We start from the raw sequence: 23,343 nt of genomic DNA, 5'->3' as shown, positions 1-23,343 counted from the left end.
AGCAGTTCCCCTGGAATGTGACGGATTCCACAATCCCATCGGCACGATGGAGATATCAGTATTCATCATACCTTGCAATGCCCTGCCCTTGCGCCAGTGTCCAGTGCTGATGCTCACATGCCCACTTCAGTTTTAGTTGCCAATATTGTGGTGTTAACATCGGCGTATAGGTGGGCCATCGGCCGCAGAGGCTCGTCGTTAGGACTGTTCGGTGCACTGTTTGTTGACTCACACTTGTACTCTGCCCCTGGCATTAAAGTCTGATGTTAGTTCCATCACAGTTTGCTGCCTGTCATGTTTTTCCAGTCTGCTCAGCGTATGACGTCTGACATTTGTAATGAGGGATAGCTGTCCAATCCCGCAACATCTGGCCATGCTTTCACCTTGGTTTTGTCGCATATTGAAGACACTTACCATTGCACTCCTCAAACACCTGACAAGTCGTGCAGTTTCCAAAATGCTTGTGCTGAGCCTCCTGGCCATCACAACCGCCCTCGGTCAAAATCAAACAGATTGCACGCTTATTATTGATAGTAAGCCGTTGGTCATAATGTTCTGACTGATCAGTTTTTGTATTACCATGAGTTCTCCACACATTCTGCCTTTCCTGTACAGGGCCCTTAAACTATTTACTATGATATACTACTAGTCAAGTCAGGTGACCAACCACATACTGCTAAAATAGTTTCCTGTTGTACATCAATGAAAGATATTAACTAGAAATAGTCAAAATAAATTGGAAAATCAATTACATACATAAAACTCAGCACAAAATTAGTTCTGGTGTTATATTCTTTAATACTAAGGGCCAGCCTTTCTCTTTTATGAAAATGCAAGATTATATTCACATATGTTAATGGTAATTAGTTAAAATTTAAAAAACAAATTTAAGGAGGCAGATGGCAAAAGGGCAAGAGGGGAAGTAAAAATATCCCAGCTTGCTTTGTCATAGGGACCGAGGCAGAGTTGTAGATTGCCCCAAAGTTATTCCATCTGTACACTGGGCAAGATGTAAAGAATATCAAGGAGAAACTTGGAAAAGAGATTAATCTTCATTGGGGGGGGGGGGGGAATGGAAATTCTATGCTTTGCTGGCAATATTGTAATACTGTCGGAGATGGAAAAACACTTTGAAGAGCAGCTGAATGATATAGATAATGTCTTAAATGACAGTTATAACAAGAACATTAACAAAAGTAAAACAGGATAATGGCATGTAGTTGAATCAAATCAGGCGATACAGAGAATAAGATTAAGAAATGACACACTAAAGGTAGTCAACCAGTTTCATTATTAGGGCCGAAAAATAACTGATGCTGGCTGAAGCATAGATGATATAAAATACAGAATACAAATACTGAGGAAACCATTTCTAAAAAATAGAACTAATATGGACCTAAATGTTAGGAAGTCTCTTCTGAAGGTATATGTCTGGACTGTAGCTTTGTACAGAACTGGAAGATGGATAGTAAACAGTTCAGACAAGAAGAAAATGAAAGCTTTTGAAACTGATGCTGCGGGAGAACACTGAAAATTGATTATCATTTTTCCTTCAATTGCCTCACTGTCATTGATACCAATTTAAAGGTAGACAGCCTCAGAGGGTTATTTCTTTTTGTTGCCATTAGAAAAATATATTTATGTCATGTGTGATTTCCAGACTAAGCTCACTGGACAGAAAAAAATAGTCACCCTCATAGAAGTAGTTACAAACAACATTTAATATAGTGTGATTTTGCCCTTTGGTCGTGGTAACCAGCTGGATTTGGTTAGAAAATGAGTCCACAAAATTGTACAGGTATGTCGCATACAGGTTAAGCCACTTTCTGAGGATCTGGTTGTGAAATATCACCAAATTATGGGTATGCTGCTGTCTGTATTTTACCTGCTGTCCAACATATCCCACAGATTTTTTATGGGATTCAAATCAGATGATTTTGCAGGCCAGTCAAGATGTAATGGGGTGGGAGAGTGTTCAGAAAACTAGTCACATATTGTTCCATCCCAATGAACTTTGCTGTTGTCTTTGTGTGCCTATGTAAGCAATGGTCTCTTGCAAGGTGACCAACTCCAAATGTTCATTGCATACAGTTCCCATCACACTGTTGTCGACCGTAATTGTGATGTGTTTCGTGCTACATTTGTTACACCACTGTGTGTAGATACACTGAACTGTCTGCCACGAAACATCCCGAGATCTATCAGCTCCACACACCATATGGCCACAGGCATGGCCAAACATGATTTTCCCTTTCTGCCATTATGTCATGTCCTTAAATTGACTCATATTTACACACAATGTACACTTGAAACATAGATATTTCACTGCTTGCTACTGCCTTATGCTCATTTAGAAGCAGTGTACATGTAGTCGAGCACATGACATTCTGGAAAGACTTGACGATTCATCTGTGCATGCCCACTGGAGTGACTAATTTTTTATATGGTGAGCTTATTGTTCACTTTAATTTCCTGTACCTAAAACAAGTAGATAGATTAACATGTTCAGTTAACTAGGTAAGGTGTCAGATGAACTTCAACTACTTAAATCTTGGCAAGATCGTATACATCACTTTTAGAAAAAAAATCGCTACCCATATACCAGATATATTTGTAGCTATACGAACAATGAACACAGACACTGTAGAAGAAGAAGGAGGAAGAACTTCTACATTAATAAACTACAGCACAACATGTACAAATCAAAGCATAGAGAGAGAGAGAGAGAGAGAGAGAGAGAGAGAGAGAGAGAGAGAAGCTGACAAACACAAACACGCAATGTGTGAAAACTTCAATGAATACCACACCAGAATCTTGTCGACAGACATATCAGAAATCCCAATTACATTTTGCTCACATGTCAAGGCTTCCAGTGGTACAAATATTAGTGTCCAGATACTCAAGAATGGCATATTAACTGAAACTGGTGGTGGTAAAGCAAAAGCAAAAATTCTTAACTGCATTTTCAAATGTTCCTATATAATGGAGGATCCAGAAGTACTGTCCCAGACTAATTCTTGTACCACTGCAGAATATGTGGTATAGATATTAGGGTCAGTAGCACTGAGTTCCCATCTGTGCAATTCAAAAAATTGGTGCCAGTAGGAAGGATCCAGATGGCACAGGCTGTGAAGCTGTCACTGAAGTGAAATACATTGTTTTGGGGAGCATGTTCAGCAACTAGGTGCTCCAGCTATCTCTTGCCCTCAGTGTATCAATAGCCATCCATGCGGAGATACAGTTTATTAGTTGTCATGCACACATGGAAAGCAGCACAGTGGTTGCAGCTTAGTTTGTAGATCACATAACTGCTTTCACCCCCCCCCCCCCCCCCCCCCTCCCCGACTGTAGCCCAGTCACAGGTACCTCCCGTCACATCAAAGGCAGGGCTACCTGTGAAAGCAGTCATGTGGTCTATAAACTAAGCAGAAATTACTTTTGTTCTTTACATGGGTATGAATGACCACTGACAAACTGTGGCCACGAGACAGCTGGACTACCCAGATGCTGAACATGCTGCCCCATGCTATGTGATTCACTTCAATGACTGCTTCACAGCCTGCATCATCTGGATGCTTCCTATCAACAGCAGCTGTTCCAAATTGCACAAGTGGGAACTCGCCCTATAATATATAATACAATCCCATAACCCCTCCCTTTCCCCAGCCTCAACCTTTCTAGTCCTGTCCAACTACCTATCCCTTTCGCTGCTTCCACTGCTGTACTAGACAGCCTTCTGCTCCACAAATGCACCTGCCAACCTTCTTCCCTTACTTAAGTCCTCCCCTTTCCAGTTCCCCTTCTGCCCTACTCCCAAGCCCCACAAACCTCCAAACTGCACCTAGCAGCCCTTCCTATCCTTACCATACCCCTGCACACTCCCACAAGCAAAGCTACACCTTTTCCCACCCGTACCCTGCTATCCCTCCCCCTCCCCACACAAGCCCCATCCTTACCTCCACCAACCATGCAACATTAATTCTCCAATTAGGCACTGTTGCATACCACAGTCCAGTCTCAGTGACAAGGAGACAGTAATCCTCTGTGTGAAACTGGTGCCCAAAAGGTTGCATGCTAATGCAATGCTTACTTTAACGTCAATTCACCACTTCAGCACAATATACACATTACACAATTTGAGGGTTGCATCGAGCTTTCTATCTTCTTGAGATGCAGATTGTTAGAAGTAACGAAAAAAAAAAAAAAAAAAAAAAAAAAAAAAAAAAAAAAAAAAAAAAAAAAAGCACACTACTTCCTTCTACACATACCATTTGATCACTCATTGCAATGACAATTAAGTGTGTACACATTTCAAGTGCCAGAAACAACACACAATCATTGTCTATTTTCCAGACCGTATTTCCTACAAAAATAATATTCTTTGTGTATAATGTACACATCATTTAAGATCTACCTGCAATTGACACTTTAGACAAATAAATCACATATAATGAGGAAAAAACTTGCATAGATATTCTAATGGCTTATTACTTACCCTGTCTTACTGCAGATGTATCTGTCAAGGCATTCATTTCTTCTCCCAGCAAGTCACCACCAGCATCAATGAACTTAGTCTGAGATCCATTCTGCAATACACATGTTGCATTATCAGATTCTAACACAGTCTGCGAAAGTTCCCCCTTTTCCTCATCTTCAGTCTTTTTCACAACAGACTTGTTGTTACATCCACAAACAACCCATGAGCTTATAGGTCTCTGTACCTCATTTCCTTGAGTGCGCTCGGTTGAATGTGGAGCCGGGGTCACACATGGTGTCCTTGGTAAAGAATGCAGTAATTTAAATTTTTTATTTATATTTTTGCCATTTGCAAGAATCAGCTTTGTTGTGGAGCAGGAACGAGCAGAATTACAATGCATCACTTTTTTATTCTGTAATTTCCCATTCTTTTGTGGATTTGCCTGAGAGGATACTGCATGTGCTGTCTTAGGCTGCACTAATGGCTGAAGACACAATGATGACTGGGATTCATGATGTAACTTTAATGCAGGTTGATACTGCATATGAGAATTTGGCCTTCTTAAAAATGATGACTGTGAAGATGATGCCACATGAGATGGAAACTGTGTTTGAGATTGTGATTGTTTGTTTGGTAGTGACTGGAACACCTGCATTCTCTCCTGAGATTTATCTTGAGTACATGTCTGTGTTGGTGATTCTTCCTGCCTCCTTTGTAAAGGCAGCTGACATCTTGGGTAAAAACTTGAATGGTTTTCTACAGGGTCTTCAGTTTCTATCATTTCATTTTTCACATCCTGTCTTGGTAAACTAATATCTAATTCAGAAGACTCTTGAACCTGTAACCCCTCTGACTGAACTCTTTCTGCAGTACTTTGAGAGTCACAGACCGATTGATTGGCAGTCCTAGTGCACACTGACTGCATACAAACATTTGGATCAAATTGTTCTTCCTCAATAGGTCCACAACACGCTAAAGTTCTCTTCCTCTTCATATTTGCTGTGGCAAGGATTTCATCTGGTGTATCCTCAAAAGTGTTGCATTCTATCCTATGTATTGACTGACAAGCTGTTGGGTGAGTATTTTCTGTTTGACATGGTAACCTTCTTGCAGGTTGCTGAGATATAGAAACTATTGTAGAGACCGGACTCTGCTGCATTGGCCTCTTTATACCCTGATTTCTTCTGCATATGTAATTACCTCCTGAAACACGTGAAGAAACAGTTGCTTGTCTTACGGGCAATGTGCTGCTTGATTCAACAGGTCCTCTCATTAGAAAACATTCTGAATAAGATGTCCGAAGACTATTCTGGTTTCTTGAAGCACTGCATGGAGTACTCATTTCTTCTGTTGTCTCTGCCTCACCTACAGGAAGAATGCCACCTGTCAATTTATTTTATCTTTATTGTGCATACAATACAGAAATTATGTTTTTATCTAAATAAAAAAAAAGTTCTTTCTCATATAATACATATGTTGAGAAAAAATTCAGAATAACACTTAGAACTTAATATGCTTAATTCAGGACTTATGAGCATCACATTTTTTAATGACAAAATACAGATAGAATAGTCAAATCAAGTGGTGAGGAATACACATGGGAAGGTTTTACAATAATAAAGGAAAACATGTCACCATAGAATATGTACATAAATTGACAAGTATTCTAGTTTTTATGTTATCATGTCATATACCTAATGGATCTACCTCTGTGATACTTGACCAAAAGGAGTATGTTAGTGAGGGTCTACACCAGTGGTCTGACACCTCCACATACTGCATCTGCCATAAAGATCCCATCCATGTGATTCAAACTGACATGCAGTCCCTTCTTAAAACCTCAGGCCCCTCACAAAGACTAACATTGCAATCCATACAACTTCTGACGCCACTCAAACCATGCACCCCCACTTTTTAACTTCTTCCTAAGATCCACAAACCCAATCATACTGGCCATCCTACAGTTGCTGACTTCAAAGCACCCACTGAAGTATATGTACCTTAGTTAATAAGCACCTGCATCCAATAGTACAAAGACTTCCTTCCTATATCAAAGTTACCAACCATTCACAAGATCAACTGAAATCCATGGTTCAAATGGCTCTGAGCACTATGGGACTCAACAGCTGACGTCATAAGTCCCCTAGAACTTAGAACTACTTAAACCTAACTAACCTAAGGACATCACACACATCCATGCCCGAGGCAGGATTCGAACCTGCGACCCTAGCAGTCGCGCGGTTCCAGACAGCGCCTAGAACCGCTCGGCCACCATGGCCAGCCTGAAATCCATGCCCATCCCATTTCCACCACACACCTTGCTTGTCACCACCTTCCTGTATACCAACATCCCCCATGTACTTGGTCTGTCTGCTGCTGAACATTTCCTCAATCAGCAATCACCTGATTCCAAACCTATGACATCCATCCTATTCACCCTAAACAACTTTATACCTACGAACAACTATTTCACCTTCAAGGGACAGACATACAAGCAGATCAGGGGTATAACCATGGGAAGCAAGATGGCTCCATCCTATACCAACCTTTTCATGGGTCACTTGGAGGGGGCTTTCCTGGGACTTCCTACAATCATGCCCTAAAATGAGATCCATTCTGCCTGAGATTATGCGAACTACACCTAGAATAGCTATTCGTTGCCCTTCCAAACTCCATAATATTCTTGTCAGAACCCATGCTCCTGCACCATGACCCTACCCTACAGCTTCTACTCATGAGACTGTCCACACTGCAAGAGTTGCCCTATGCACTCTCCTACCACCATCTATGCTAGCACTGTAACTGGCAAAACATATACTATATAATGGAGAACCACCTGTGAAATGACATCATATAACAGCTTTTATATAAACACTGTTTGGCCTTTTACATCAACATGAGTAGCACAAAATTATAGGTTAGGATCAATGAGTATAGGCAGAAGGTGTATACTGACAACATACAATATCCTGTTGCAGAACATGCTCTACAGCATCACAATCATGACCTCGGTGCCTGTTTCAGCGCACGTACCATCTGTATTCTTCCCCAGACATCAGTTTCTCAGAACTCCACAGGTGGGAACTATCACTATGACATGACCTTGGTTCTCACCACCCACTTTGTCTTAATTTACATTAGTTTCTTCTTCCTCAGCATTTCTTCACAGTAACTACTCATTTCTTTGGCCCATTTTAGATTTTTACATGTTTCATTTTCTGATCTGTCTATTGTTCGTTGCCTGCCTCCCAACTCTATTACGTACAATGTGCTTATCACTCATATTAACTTGTGCACAATGTCCATGCTGTAATCTCTGTCTTGCATATTACCCTGTCTTACACATTTAAGCTCTCAGGTTTTCAAAATCTCACCCAGTGCAAACTTCAACAATCAGTCCTTCCTTCTTGTCCCATCTGCAATTCTTCCCTGACCTCACAGTTCTGTGTGACTTTCCCGAAATCTATCCCTTTTCCTAGACCTCTCCAGCCTTTTTCCTTCACCATCAACCCTTCTGCCTGAAGAGGAGCTACTGACTCCGAAAGCTTCCCTAATTATAATCTCCCTTTATGAGTGTACTCTGCCACCAGTAGATTTTTTTTGTATATCCAATTACACTATTTTGTCAAAAAATGATTGTTTTCATTGCTATAAATACTAATACTGTAACTGCTTATGAAAATTACAATTAATTTTGAATAAATAAAGCTTAAATAACACTCAATTTGATGCTTCATATGCACATGCGCGCGCGCACACACACACACACACACACACACACACACACACACACACACACACACACACAGTGGCCAGAGATTTTCACATGGGGTTGTATTTTTGAAGGAAGTGGACTGGAAATTAATTTAACTTCTGAATGCTAAATATCATCAGCAAACTAAGGCTTGCTGGAAAGTAGTAGTAGTAGTAGTAGTAGTAGTAGTAGTAGTTGTTGTTGTTGTTGTTGTTGTCTTCAGTCCTGAGACTGGTTTGATGCAGCTCTCCATGCTACTCTATCCTGTGCAAGCTTCTTCATCTCCCAGTACCCGCTGCATCCCACATTCTTCTGAATCTGCTTAGTGTAGTCATCTCTTGGTCTCCCTCTACGATTTTTACCCTCTACGTTGCCCTCCAATACTAAATTGGTGATCCCTTGATGCCTCAGAAGATGTCCTACCAACCGATCCCTTCTTCTGGTCAAGTTGTGCCACAAACTTCTCTTCTCCCCAATCCTATTCAATACTAAAAAGTAATGCCTCCAAATTTTTACGTGAAAACTGTTAAGTCTTTTTAAATGAAAGAAACTTTATTAACATTCTACATCTTTATTCTTCGTTTCTATACATTTGCAGCCATCTGCTGCTAAACGCTCTGAATTGTAGTGTGTAACATAATGGTGATGTAACACATAACTATGTTAGTCCACAAGAAAAAGTGTGCTGCAATCGAGTTTTGAATTCAAAGAGTTTGTCCACACGTGGAGCACCCTATCCTTCAGCACAACAACGTCAGATCACTCACGAGTACTGTGAAATCTGCAACAATCGGTCTGCATGGCTGGAAGGAAGCACACCACAACCATGTTGTGGGTTTCACTACACAGAGCTTACCGTCTGTCATTTGTCACCTACTCATCTTCACATTGACGCAGGACTCTGTATCTCAACAGCACGATGATAGCATACAGGGAGATGGCACGCTGAACTAACTGAAGATAACGAAATGCCTCCGTGGCTGCTTCATCCGCACTTTCTTTCCCTGAAATACATGTATGCCGTGGCACTCAGCAGGAGGACACCTCCTTCCCCAGCCTATATAGTCGGAGAAGGGAATCCTGGACTACTTTAGCAGCTGGATACAAGAAGTGCAGACAGTGTCGATAGTGACTATGACGCAGTTGTAGCAACAATGATTACCAACGGACAAAGAACTAAAACATGTAAAAAGATATATACATTCAGTAAAAAAGATTAAAAAAATCAGTAATGTCATATCTCAATGAGGAACTTGAAACTTTCTGTGCAGGTCAGGAGCATGTAGAGGAGCTCTGGCTCAAGTTTACAACAATAGCTGACCACACACTGGAGAGATATGTACCCAGTAGGACAGTTCATAATGGGAGGGAACCTCCATGGTATACAGTAACTGTAATGAAACTTCTAAAGAAAGAGAGATTACTGTATGATAGGTGTAAAAGTGTCACACCCGTCTACAAGAAGGGTAGTAGAAGTGATCCGCGAAACTACCATCCAATATCCTTGACATCAGTTTGTTGTAGAGTCTTAGAACATATACTAAGCTTAAACATAAAGATGTATCTTGAACAGAATGACCTCCTCAATGCCAACCAGTATGGTTTTCAAAAATATAGATTATGTGAAAGCCAACTCGCACTTTTATAACATGACATACTGACAGCTTTGGATCAAAGCAGTCAGGTAGATGCAGTGCTTCTTGATTTCCAAAAAGCATTTTATTCAGTAATGCACCTACACTTACTGTCAAAAGTACGATCACATGGGGTACCAAGTGATATTTGTGACAGGATTGAGGACTTTTTGGTAGGGAGGATACAGCATGTTATCTTGGATGGAGAGTCATTGTCAGATGTAGAAGTAATTTCTGGTGTGCCCCAGGGAAGTGTGTTGGGACACTTGCTCTTCATGACCTTGCAAACAATATTAATGACCCTGCAAACAATATTAATAGTAAAAATCAGGCTTTTTGTAGGTGATGCAGTTATCTATAATGAAGTACTATCAGAGAGAAGCTGCATAAGTATTAATCAAGAGGTGGTAGAGCACACACATACCTATCCAGTTATATTATTTTGTCAATAATTGATTGTTTTAATTGTTGTATAAATATTCAGTCAGATCTTGATAAGATTACAACATGGTGCAGAGATTGGCAAATTGCTCTAATGTTAAGAAATGTAAAATTATGCACTTCACGAAATAAAAAAATAAAAAAAGTAAAAAAATGAAGTACCCTATGACTGTAATATCAATGAGTCACTACTGGAATTGGCCAACTCATAGAAGTACCTGGGTGTGACACTTTGTAGGGATGTGAAATGGAATGATCACATAGGTTCAGTCATTGGTAAAGCAGGTGGTTGACTTCAGTTTATTGGTAGAATACTGGGTCAGTGCAATCAGTTTACAAAAGAGATTGCTTACAAATCACTCATCAGACCCATTCTAGAATACTGCTCAAATGTGTGGGACCCATAGTATGTAGGATTAACAGGGGATACTGAACATATACAGAGAAGGGCAGCAAGAATGGTCACAGTTTTGTTTAATCTGTGAGAGTCACAGCGATACTGAAGGAACTGAAATGGCAGACTCTTTAAGACAAGATGTAAATGATAATGAGAAAGTCTATTAGCAAAATTTCAAGAACTGGCTTTAAATTACTACTCTAGGGATATACTACAACCCCATACATATCACTTACACAGGGATTGTGATAAGATTAGAATAATTACTGCATGGCAGAGGCATTCCATCAATCATTCTTCACACGCTCCACACGTGAATGGAACAGGAAGAAACTCTAATAACTGCTGCAATGGGACATACTCTCTGGTGTACACCTCGCAGTGGTTTGCTGAATGTAGATGAAGGGCACTCTGGGAGTTTAACAGGCAAGGCACATCTCATCTGCTCCAGCACCCTCAATATCATGGATAGTTTGCCATTGAAAACAATGAACTCTGAAGGTAACTGAATCTTGAGGGGACAATCCCAGAAAACAACACAGCAGCCAACAAAGTCTCCCTGTTTAGACCCATACATGAATACAACAACGCAGTTTTGATGCTCATTTAAAATGTCAGAAAATATTGTATTAAAAAATGAAGCAGGTGTGCAATCTCTCCTGTAATTACACTAAATCTAAAATCATTCTGAGCCTTTGCAGTATGCAAAATGGCAGTCAGCTAATGCTCCATACCAATGGATTCCAGCATACAATTTGCATGGATCCCAAATGGTCTTGTCATCCTTCGACGATTGGTAAAGAGGTGTTCCATAGCTGGACGAGCAACGGTACTGTACGTGGGGAAGTGGGAGTAGCAAGGAACTGACACACCTGAAGCAACTGATGCACCATAAGAAGCTGCCACTGGATGTTAAGTGGTGATTCACCAGCCTCAGCACATAGGCTGGGAATGAGGCTGGTCCTGTAATCACCCATGGCCAGCCTGATCCCCTCATGGTGTAAAGAGTCAATGATCTTCAGGAATGAAGGCATTGCTGACCTGTACACTACACAGTCACAGTTCAGGCACGATCGAACAAAAGTCCTATAAAACTGGAACAGACCTGTGACTGGTCCCTACCTTCACATCCTTCAGATGTGGTAATCACCATAGTTTGGAGTTAAAACTGAGGCCCAAGAACTGCACAGAGGCTTTAAAAGGGAGAATGGTGTTCCACATATGCAATTCAATTAAAATTACGATGAGAATGATTAAAATCTCTGCTGAAAATATAAGATCTCTTTGCAGCCCATTCCTCCAGCCATTTTATTGTAAGTTACAACTGATCAGTTGCTGCTGCAACACTGGCGGACGAACAGGAAACAGCAAAACTGTCCGCAAATAAGGAGCACTCTACGGGACTCGTTACCATGGATGTGATACTGTTTATAGGTATGGGAAAGAGGTTAACACTTAAAACACTGCCCTGAGGAACACCATTCTCTTGTTCGAAATTATTTGACAGCATATCATCAACTTAGTACCAAAAACAGTGCTCTGACAAGGACTGAACAAAGATGGGAGTTGGCCACATTGATGGAGCTACTCTGGAATATTGTGTCTCCATGTAGCGTCATATGTCTTACTGATATCGAAAGATATACCTTTACAATGCTGTTTATCGAGTCACCTCTAGGAGGGCCAGGTTGTCAACAGTGGATCAAATCTCCTGAATCACACTGAGAGTGACTTAGGTGCTGCCAGGTCTCTAACATCCAGACCAGATGATGGTTAACCATTCACTCCAAGACCTTTACTACACAGCTCATTAGGGCAACACTCTGGTAACTACTGGGGTACATTGAGTCCTTTCTTGGTTTGAGAAGAGGTATCAAAATGACCTCCCTCCACGAGTTGGGAAAGTTGCTTGCCATAGCAATTTGAAACATTGTAAGAGGACTTCCTTTGATGCCGGTTGCAAATTCCACAGCATGATGTACGAGATTTGGTTAGGACTGGGCACAGTATCATGAGCCGTGGACATTGCTGAATCCACCTCCCACATGGAGAATGGGCAGTTATAGGACTGAATTGTTAGACCTGAAGTCCACCTCACATGTGTCCATGGTGCTGATGCTTCTATACCACTTTTCTTAAGTATATCAAACCAACTCACATTACAGATATCTGCACAATGGCACTAGCATCAACTTCATCTTCTACTATCCTAATCTTCTCATTCAGCAAATCAGCTGCCTAGTTGTGCTGTTCTGTCCATCTAACCACCAATACTTGAGCACTCATGTCCACCATGAATTCACGTTCCTTATTGCTCACTGAGCCAAGCAGGCAATAATCTATCTTTGTTCATGTCCTTGCAGAGCACCATTCCATTCAAAATGAACCTTGATGGTTAAGGCAATTGTGTTTGCATTTAACAAATGCTTCTTCTTACTGCACTTCTTTGGTTTACTATTTCTGCTTTCACACAGCCTATGTGCAAATTCACCATATTCCAAGCAATGGTGACATGCCTCTTCATGTGCCCCATTCGTCCACATCTGTAGCATTTAACATCAGAGAAGAAAACATCTTGGACACTCCATATCGGAGTTGCAAATTCTTTTTCCTCTAACTTTGAGGCAGAAGACGCATCAATAAGATTCTCCATTCTCACCTTTCGTGATATATCCACTGAAATACCCCTCAGGGATAAGCCAAAGTTCCTATGCTCTGCTTCCCACAAAAAGACTATCCATCTCTTGACTGTGCGTCAACTGATAAGTGTACGAGTTTAGCTTATGAATTCTGTCAGAGATTGCCTCTACTGATTCATTATGTTTCTACATTGAGCTCTCCATGACCTTTTCTTTGAAAAATCTAGCACAGTTTTGCTTGCAGCCAGCTCATTAAACACTTGACTCACCAAGAGTTTCATGGTATAAGACATATGTTTTAGTGTCACCTGTTAACTGTAACTGAGTCATAGACAGACATTTTGCACTGGACTAATTCCATAAGCAATCTGCTTCCTTAACATCATCCAGAAAAGCTAACACATCATCAGATGTTTTCCCAGAAAAAGATGGAATGAGACTGGGTGCCACAGGGCCCATAGATGGAATAGGTATGCTAACTATGGCCTAGATATCCACAGCTTGTGACTGTGTCATCCCAGCTGCTGCATAAAATGCTTCTCTAGTTCCGTCTGCATTTCTTTCCTAGCCCGACTTTGTCCTGTGAAGATATCCGATTTTTCAAAACTTCAATAGTTTTATTCAAAGTTCCTAAATATTCCTCTGGTCATTGTGTAACCTCAATTTTGAACTGCACTTCACAACAAGTGGTATTCCTTTATATTGATGTACCAATAATCAAAAATAACTGTACAAATCTTTTCTCCGTATCGTAGTCCAGTGAGACTCACTGCACTGTCGTGCTTCATTGCCAAATACTTTACAAGTTCTATATCTACATATGTACTCTGTAAGTCACTGCACAGTGCATAGCAGAGGGTACCCTCTACAACTACAAGACATTTCGTTTCCTGTTCCACTTGCAAATAGATAGAGGACAAAACAGCTGTCTTTATGCCTCCATATGAACCCTAATTTGTCATATCTTATCATCATGCTTTTGTGTGAAATGTATGCTGGCAGCAGCAGAATTGTTCCGCTGGTTCTCTAAATTTTCTCAATAATATTCCTCTAAATGAACAGCGCCTTCTCTCCGGGGATTCCCATTTGAGTCCCCAAAACATCTTCATAATACTTGCTTGTTGTTCAAACCTACCAGTAACAAATCTACCAGTCTGCCTTTCAACTGCCTTGATTCTTTCCTTTAATCCAACCTGGTGCACATCCCAAATACTTGTGCCTTCCCTATCACAATCCTCACAATATCGTTCCATTTCATATCACTTTGCAATGTTATGCCCAGATATTTAAATGATGTGACTGCGTCAAGTAGGACACTACTAATGCTGTACCTGAACATTACAGATTTGTTTTCCTACTCACCCGAATTAACTCACACTTTTCTACATTTATAGCTAGCTGCCATTCATCATATCAAATAGAAATTTTGTCTACCTCATCTTGTATCCTCCTACAGTCAACCAACTTTGACATCTTCCCATACACAACAACATCATCATCATCGGCAAACTGCAGACCATTTAAGTATGTGTATGAAGCTTCATGTTACTGACGCTGCACTAGTACAGAGTGACTCAAGCCTCATAAATCACAAAACTAACTCCTAGTCAGGTGTAAATATTCTTCTCTATAGTTACCTCTGACCTGTAATAGGTCTTATAGCCCATAAAAATGTCACTTTCAAATTTTTTTGACTCAACATGTCCCAAAACAAAAGAAAAGGAAAACAGGCCAACTGAAACTTGGTCATCCATGACTGTCAACTTGCAGCAGGATTTTCGAACATATATTGTGTTCAAGCATTAGGATTTGCCTTGTGAAACACAACTAACTCTTTACTCACACAAAATGTTAAATCCTATTGGTAAGGGATTTCAAATTGATTCTATATTTCCAGATTTCCAGAAGGCTTTTGACACTGCACCTCACAAAACGGCTTTTAGTCAAATTACATGCTTATGGAATATCATCTCAATTATGTGAATGTATTTGTAATTTCCCGTCAGAGAGGTCACAGTTCGTAGTAACTCATGGAAAGTCATTTCAGTTACATGATAAATCATTCAAATCTAAAGACCATAGATTCAACTAAATACCTAGGAATTACAATTACGAACAACTTAAATTGGAAAGAACACACAGAAAATGCTGTGGGGAAGGCGCATCAAAGGCAGTGTTTTATTGACAGAACACTTAGAAGATGCAACAGATCTACTAGAGAGACTGCCTACACTACACCTGTCCATTCTCTCAGAGTTCTGCTGTGCAGTGTGAGATCCTTACAAGAAAGGATTAACGAAGTACATCAAGAAAGTTCAAAGAGGAGCAGCACATTTTTTATCATCAAGAAATGGGGTATTAGGATTTAGGGTTGACATCATTAAAAGAAAGGAGTTTTTTGTTGTAGCGGAATCTTCCTACAAAATTTCAATCCCCAACTTTCTCCTCCAAATGTGAAAATATTTTTTTGAAGCTGACCTACATGGGGAGAAAAGAATCATCATAATAAAATAAGGGAAATCAGAGCTCGCACTGAAAGATACATATGTTCACTTTTCCCACACACTGTTCGAGTCTGGAATAACAGAAATTATTGTGAAGGTGGTTCAATGAACACACTGCCAGGCACTTAAGTGTGATTTGCAGAGTATCGATGTAGATGTAGATGAAGAAAAACATGAAATCGCACAATGAATAGATTCCAGTATCTAAGCCACTAGGGAAGTTTGAAGCTTCTGTCCAGATAGGATATAATTCATTTTTGCATGATGAAAGTGTGGGAAATGTAACCTCATACACCACAGGATAGATTATGTACCTGGTCTGACGAAAAATCTTTTTTCAGTGGAAGCATCAGCCAATAACAATTTAAAGATAAAATTTAAAAACACTAGGATATAGGTGTTTAATGCGAAGGTAGTGGCAATTGGTATAAAAGCTGAAAGTCAGCATTACACTGTGTGGTATTGTATGAAAAATACTGAATATCCGAACTGTGCGTCATCTGATTTAGCTCTATTATGTTAAAAGAGATTGGGACATGTAAACACGATAATTTGAAGAAAATTGCTGACAGTAGTTATATTCCAAATTTAAAATCAAATGCTTTAAACACTTTTTAAAATCCTGCCAGAATGGTAAACTGCACAGCAAGGGATTTAGATCAAATCTGCAGACTCTGGATTCTGTGGTCAATATGATATCCAACAAGTGTTTCTAATTATTTTTGTCCAATATGGACTAATTCCCATCAATAACATCAGATATGCCAATGACACTGTCTTAACTCGCAACCAGGCTGGAAGACCCACAAAAAATACTAAACACTATTACTGAGTAAAGTAATACCATATGGTTACATATAGACTACAAGAAGACAAAATGGATGGTTTTCAGCAGAAACTGAGATGAAATTCAGGGGAATTACACTAGGTAATAATAAGATTAATAGAGTTGCTTCATATAAATATTTGGGGTGTCAAATCAATGATAACTGGGACGTTTCACATGAAATTTGTTGCTGTATTTAAGAAGCCAGAAGTTCTTTCCAGAAAAATGAAGAAAGTTCTAACTAGCCATTGTATAAATACCGCACTTCACAACTGATTACTTCACTGCAATGTGTTCAGTACCCTTCTGCATGGAGTCATTAACACTTACCGCAGTACTAGGTACGTAAGTGTAGCCATTTGAAATGTGGGCATATCAGAGGATATTAAGGATACCATTGGACTGATGAAGTCAGTAAAGTGGCAGTACTGTGGTGTATGAACAAATTTTTGGAAATGCTCCATACCATCAAGAGGGGAAAATTCTAATACTTTGGTCATATAATGTGCACCAACAAATACAACCTGTTGCAACAAATACTTCAAGGAAAGACTAATGTCAGATGTATTCCAGGACACAGAAGAATATCCTGGCAAAAGAACTCAAGCCAATGGTTTGGAGTGAGCACAAAACTGCTGCTCAGAAAAGCAATGGACAAATAATAGATCATGTTATTGATCACCAATTTTCTTCGAGGGTGACATACTTGAAGAAGAAGAAAAAGAAGAATAACTCTGGACAAATCAAACAAATCTGTAAGTGTTGCAGCAGGATAGACCAGGGTATTTTATAGCTTGGGTGGGCAGCAGAATACCACACAGGGATGGAAGAGAAGGATTACAGGGTAAGGTGTTCCTCATTACTGGCACGATGACAACTAACCAAAGCTCTAATGAAGGACATGATTGATTTCCAGACCTAAGTAATACTGGCTGACGCCGGAAGTGCTCCACTGCAACTGGTTCAGGTGAGGTTGGGTGGGGTGAGGTAGGGAAGTCTGAGGGTTAGAAGCATATGTGGTTATGGTATGGAATATATGCTTGTGGACAACAGGTGCAGTGCATTGTCTGTTTGTAATGGTCTTACTAAGTCCTTCATCATACTGTGAAAGGGATTGCTCGACATTATAAATGTGCCATACATGGATGGGCAGACTGTATGAGAGAGTATTTTTGATGTGGAAGGGAAGGCAAACCTTCGCCCACTCCCATCTTCATTACATGTGGGCCCTCTCATGTTGGGATGTAAGTGACCTGCCCTTCCCTTTTTTAACCTTCCTCAATCTATCCCTCTCTCCTCCCCGAGGTAGGAACTAGTGGCTAGGATGGTATGTCACTTTTAGCAGTGGGATTATGTTCCAATAACTCTAATGTAAACAAGGCCCCCGGAGTAGACAACATTCCATTAGAACTACTGACGGCCTTGGGAGAGCCAGCCATGACAAAACTCTACCAACTGGTGAGCAAGATGTATGAGACAGGCAAAATACCCTCAGACTTCAAGAAGAATATAATAATTCCAATCCCAAAGAAAGCAGGTGCCGACAGATGTGAAAATTACCGAACTATCAGTTTAATAAGTCACAGCTGCAAAATACTAACGCGAATTCTTTACAGACGAATGGAAAAACTGGTAGATGCGGACCTCGGGGAGGATCAGTTTGGATTCCATAGAAATGTTGGAACACGTGAGGCAATACTGACCTTACGATTTATCTTAGAAGAAAGATTAAGAAAAGGCAAACCTACGTTTCTAGCATTTGTAGACTTAGAGAAAGCTTTTGACAATGTTGACTGGAATACTCTCTTTCAAATTCTGAAGGTGGCAGGGGTAAAATACAGGGAGCGAAAGGCTATTTACAATTTATACAGAAACCAGATGGTAGTCATAAGAGTCAAGGGGCATGAAAGGGAAACAGTGGTTGGGAAAGGAGTGAGACAGGGTTGTAGCCTCTCCCCGATGTTATTCAATCTGTATATTGAGCAAGCAGTAAAGGAAACAAAAGAAAAATTTGGAGTAGGTATTAAAATTCATGGAGAAGAAATAAAAACTATGAGGTTTGCCGATGACATTGTAATTCTGTCAGAGACGGCAAAGGACTTGGAAGAGCAGTTGAACGGAATGGACAGTGTCTTGAAAAGAGGATATAAGATGAACATCAGCAAAAGCAAAACGAGGATAATGGAATGTAGTCAAATTAAATCGGGTGATGCTGAGGGAATTAGATTAGGAAATGAGACACTTAAAGTAGTAAAGGAGTTTTGCTATTTGGGGAGCAAAATAACTGATGATGGTCGAAGTAGAGAGGATATAAAATGTAGACTGGCAATGGCAAGGAAAGAGTTTCTCAAGAAGAGAAATTTGTTAACATCGAATATAGATTTATGTATCAGGAAGTCGTTTATGAAAGTATTTGTTTGGAGTGTAGCCATGTATGGAAGTGAAACATGGACGATAAATAGTTTGGACAAGAAGAGAATAGAAGCTTTTGAAATGTGGTGCTACAGAAGAATGCTGAAGATTAGATGGGTAGATCACATAACTAATGAGGAAGTACTGAATAGGATTGGGGAGAAGAGAAGTTTGTGGCACAACTTGACTAGAAGAAGGGATCGGTTGATGGGACATGTTTTGAGGCATCAAGGGATCACAAACTTAGCATTGGAGGGCAGCGTGGAGGGTAAAAATTGTAGAGGGAGACCAAGAGATGAATACACTAAGCAGATTCAGAAGGATGTAGGTTGCAGTAGGTACTGGGAGATGAAGCAGCTTGCACAGGATAGAGTGGCATGGAGAGCTGCATCAAACCAGTCTCAGGACTGAAGACAACAACAACAACTCTAATGTTATTTGACTTCACCACATTTTACATAATTTCAATCATTAATGTGCATTTAAGATGTTGAATCAGAGACAGGCACAACAAAAAGACTACTAAACAAGTAAGCTTTTGGCCAAAAGATCTTCTGAATTAGACAACACTTCTGAATTAGACAACACACACACACACACACACACACACACACACACACACACACAACAACAACAACAACTCTGACTTGACTGCGAAGGCAAGACTGTGAGCAACTGTGGATGATGGGATGGTATAGCAGTCACGTATGTGAGAGTTGTGTTTGTGCGAAAGTGTGTTTGTATGCTGTCTAAGTCAGAAGAAAGCCTTTTAGCTGAAGGCTTACTTCTTTAGCAGTCTTTTTGTTGTGCCTGTCTGCAACTCAACATCTCCACTATACGGTGAGTAGCAATCTATCCTCTTCACACTACTGTCATTATTTCATTCTGGATTTTCCAGTGTTTAATGCGCATTTAAGGACTTTTTAATAAAGTTAGCCCACGATGAGACCGTACTAGGTAAATAAAAGGTGAAGTTGTTGACTTTAAATGCCATTGAAACACAGTGTCACTGCCAAAGACACAAAGAATATTTTGAATTCATTTCAAAAATTTAGTCAAAGAGAGAAATACATGACTCCTTACTGGCATTAAGTGGAGACGTTAGCTAGTAGCGTTTGACATGCAAATTTTAGAACCTACACTTATGAAAATTATAGTAACACACTGGACTTAGAATGCAGGTGTGTACTTTCAGGTAGAAATATTCCCAAATGATATGTTCAGGGAGCATCAGAGTTCCAAAGTTAAGAACAAAAGAGCATCAGATTTTTTTCATATTACCACAGCCTTGCTAAAAATAAGGATATTGTAAACATCCACCATGGAGCTCAGTAAGCTTTGATAAAGCTATTTCAAGTAGATGCGTTCCATTTTAAAGTCTCTTACCAGATTACAGATTCCCAGATAGCCCGTCTACAGTGGTAGGACAAGCCAACTACACTTAAACTGTATACACGTATCACTACAGTGCTTCCTCCCTCATGTATAATACAGTTAGTAGCTTATTTAATACTATTAACAAATGTGTCCTCCTTTTGCTTTAATGAGCTTCTGAACACATTGTGGTATAGATTCAACCAGGTTGGAAAAAATGTTTCATAGTTCATCATGAAACCACACTTTTACAAACATATGAACATGTGTTTTTTTGTTGATCAGTCTGTTGTACCAAGAAACCTTTTCACAATATTTCAAATTCTCAATGGGGTTTAAGTCTGGTGAATTACTAGGTCAATGAAGCACTAATGTTGTTTGCTTCCGTGAACATATTGACTGCTTTAGGCTACACCATGTTGAAATGTTCCCCCACCCTCTGCAAAGGACTATGGGAATGGCACAATTCTGCACCTAAGGATTTCTGTGTGCTTGACTGAGTTCATCATGCCATCAACTGGAACTTGTCCCCCACGATCACTTTCAGCAAAGAAACCCCAAAACATTTTTTGGGAGTTCATTTTACAATCTGTTCAAGATACTCAGCTCTCACTACCTCATGGGTGCTTCACATGACAATCCTTGCTCCATATCCTTGAACAATAATATGTGACTCATTACTGAAAATGACATTTCCAATCATTGGAGGTCCAATATTTATATATTCTGGCATATGACAATCATTTTTTCCTCATGGCAGGTGTTAACAACTGCTTCTTTATTGGCTTTTGTGCTTTCTGCCTCCAACCAAGAAGCCTACACCACACTGGTAAGGGTAAATTTCAACACCAGTAGCCAAAAAATCTCTCTTACTTGTCTTGTGAGGATGGATTCTACTGTTTCTAAGTATGTTTTGTCAATCCTAGGGATGGTTTTTCATGTTCGTCCACATCTGCCTTTACTCTTTGGAGACAATGATGCAGTATCACTATATGTCTTTAAACACTAGATTCCCCCACATCAATAACAGAGCAATATATCTTAACATCAGAGATGTGTCGGCATGAAAAGCAACTATTTTTGCCAGATTCTTAGGTGAGGTGTCCTTTTTAACACAAACACAAAGTTTTCCTTTTGAGAACAAGAAATAACACACATTGTCACTACACATACAGGTACTCAACTGAACTGGTGGGGACCAACAATTATTATTCACAGTCAAGGCAACAATAATCCACCAAGAGTCTGACAACTGTGTGGATAAAATTGGTTATAGCCAATGAACTTGATCTCCTTGTAAAATATGAAATGTCTCAATTAATTTGCACACTACTGTACACCTTCCCGAGTATAAAATTTAACATCTTTTAAGGGTTGGGTGTGGGATTGAAGGGACCAGACTGCTAAGGTCATCGGTCCCTTGTTCCACGATAAAATCACACGAAATAAAAACTGTCAGTCATTAAAAACGGAGAACTGAGACAAGGGACGACACAATACAAGAAAGACAGACAAAGACCAGACAAACGGAACTAAAATCACACCGAGTGTGAAGGTGGTTGGCCGACCATGAAAATAAGGAAAAGCCAACCACCAAATGACATTAAAACCCACAGTTTAAAACCACAGGCCAAAGGCCCAAGTCAATACAGGAAATAAAAGGACAAACACTCAAATCATACGATAAAAACCCCCTGCCCGAATAAAACTCAACACGAGGTCCGCCATAGCAACGTCATCACATAAAAGGGCAGGGAGGGTATCAGGCAGCGCAAACGTCTGCCTGAGTCCTGTTAAAAGTGGGCAGTCCACCAAAATGTGGACCACCGTCAGAGCTGCCCCGCAGCGACATAGCGGTGGGGCCTCCCAGCGCAACAAATGGCCGTGCGTCAGCCACGTGTGGCCAACGCGCAGCCGGCAGAGGACGACAGAGTCCTTCCGAGAGGCCCGCATGGAGGAGCGCCACACACCGGTCATCTCCTTCACCGCCCGAAGTTTGTTGGGCGTGGGCAGGGTGCGCCACTCGTCACCCCAGGCACCAAGCACTTTCTGGCGCAAAAGCGACAGGAGATCACACTCCATAAGGCCGAGTTCCAGAGCCGGTGAACTCACTGCCTGTTTAGCCAGCGTGTCAACCCGCTCATTGCCCGGGATGCCGACATGACCTGGGGTCCAAACAAAGACCACGGAGCGGCCGCAACGGGCAAGAGCATGGAGCGACTCGTGGATGGCCATCACCAGACGGGAACGAGGAAAGCACTGGTCAAGAGCTCGTAAACCACTCAGGGAGTCACTACAGATGACAAAGGACTCACCTGAGCGGGAGCGGATATACTCTAGGGCGCGATAGATGGCAACCAACTCGGCAGTGTATACACTGTTCCCGGGTGCCAGCGACCGTTGCTCACAATGATCCTCTAGAGTAAGAGCGTAACCAGTGCAACCAGAGACCATCGAACCGTCGATATAGGCCACGGCAGATCTGGGAAACTCGGCAAGGAGAGAAACAAAGCTGCGGCGGAGGGCCGGAGGAGGGACCGAGTCTTTCGGACCCTGTACCAAATCCAGCCGAATGCATGGTCGGCGCACACACCAAGGGGGCAGACGGAGATTGGCCCGGAAAACAGGCGGGAGAGGAAAAAACTCAATCCCACACAGTAGAGCCCGGATGCGAACCGCGATCGTACACCCTGACCAGGGCCGCCTGTCTGGAAGATGGACGATCGAGTGCGGGAACAGGAGACGGTAGTTGGGATGCCCTGGCAAGCTACAAACGTGGGCAGCATAAGCGGCCAGAAGTCGGTCGCGCCGGATCCGCAATGGAGGAACACCAGTCTCCACAAGTAAGCTGTCAACAGGGCTTGTCCGAAATGCTCCTGTGGCGA

General features: G+C 40.9%; 1 protein-coding gene across 4 annotated transcripts in view; it reads right to left on the bottom strand.

Annotated features, from left to right (window-relative positions):
• The window catches only part of LOC126338486 (uncharacterized), a 179,534-nt gene that overhangs the window by 66,678 nt on the left and 89,513 nt on the right, over nucleotides 1–23,343 (bottom strand). For all 4 annotated transcript variants that reach the window (XM_050001557.1, XM_050001559.1, XM_050001558.1 and 1 more), the window contains exon 4: nucleotides 4,496–5,842. In XM_050001557.1, coding sequence (XP_049857514.1) covers nucleotides 4,496–5,842 — 1,347 coding nt within the window. The remainder of the gene's footprint in view (nucleotides 1–4,495; nucleotides 5,843–23,343) is intronic.

This window comes from Schistocerca gregaria, chromosome 1 (genome assembly GCF_023897955.1).
Source record: "Schistocerca gregaria isolate iqSchGreg1 chromosome 1, iqSchGreg1.2, whole genome shotgun sequence".
In the NCBI taxonomy this organism is placed as follows: Eukaryota; Metazoa; Arthropoda; class Insecta; order Orthoptera; family Acrididae; genus Schistocerca; species Schistocerca gregaria.
Note: the sequence above shows the minus strand (reverse complement) of the source record. Positions and strands in the feature narration are given on the sequence as shown.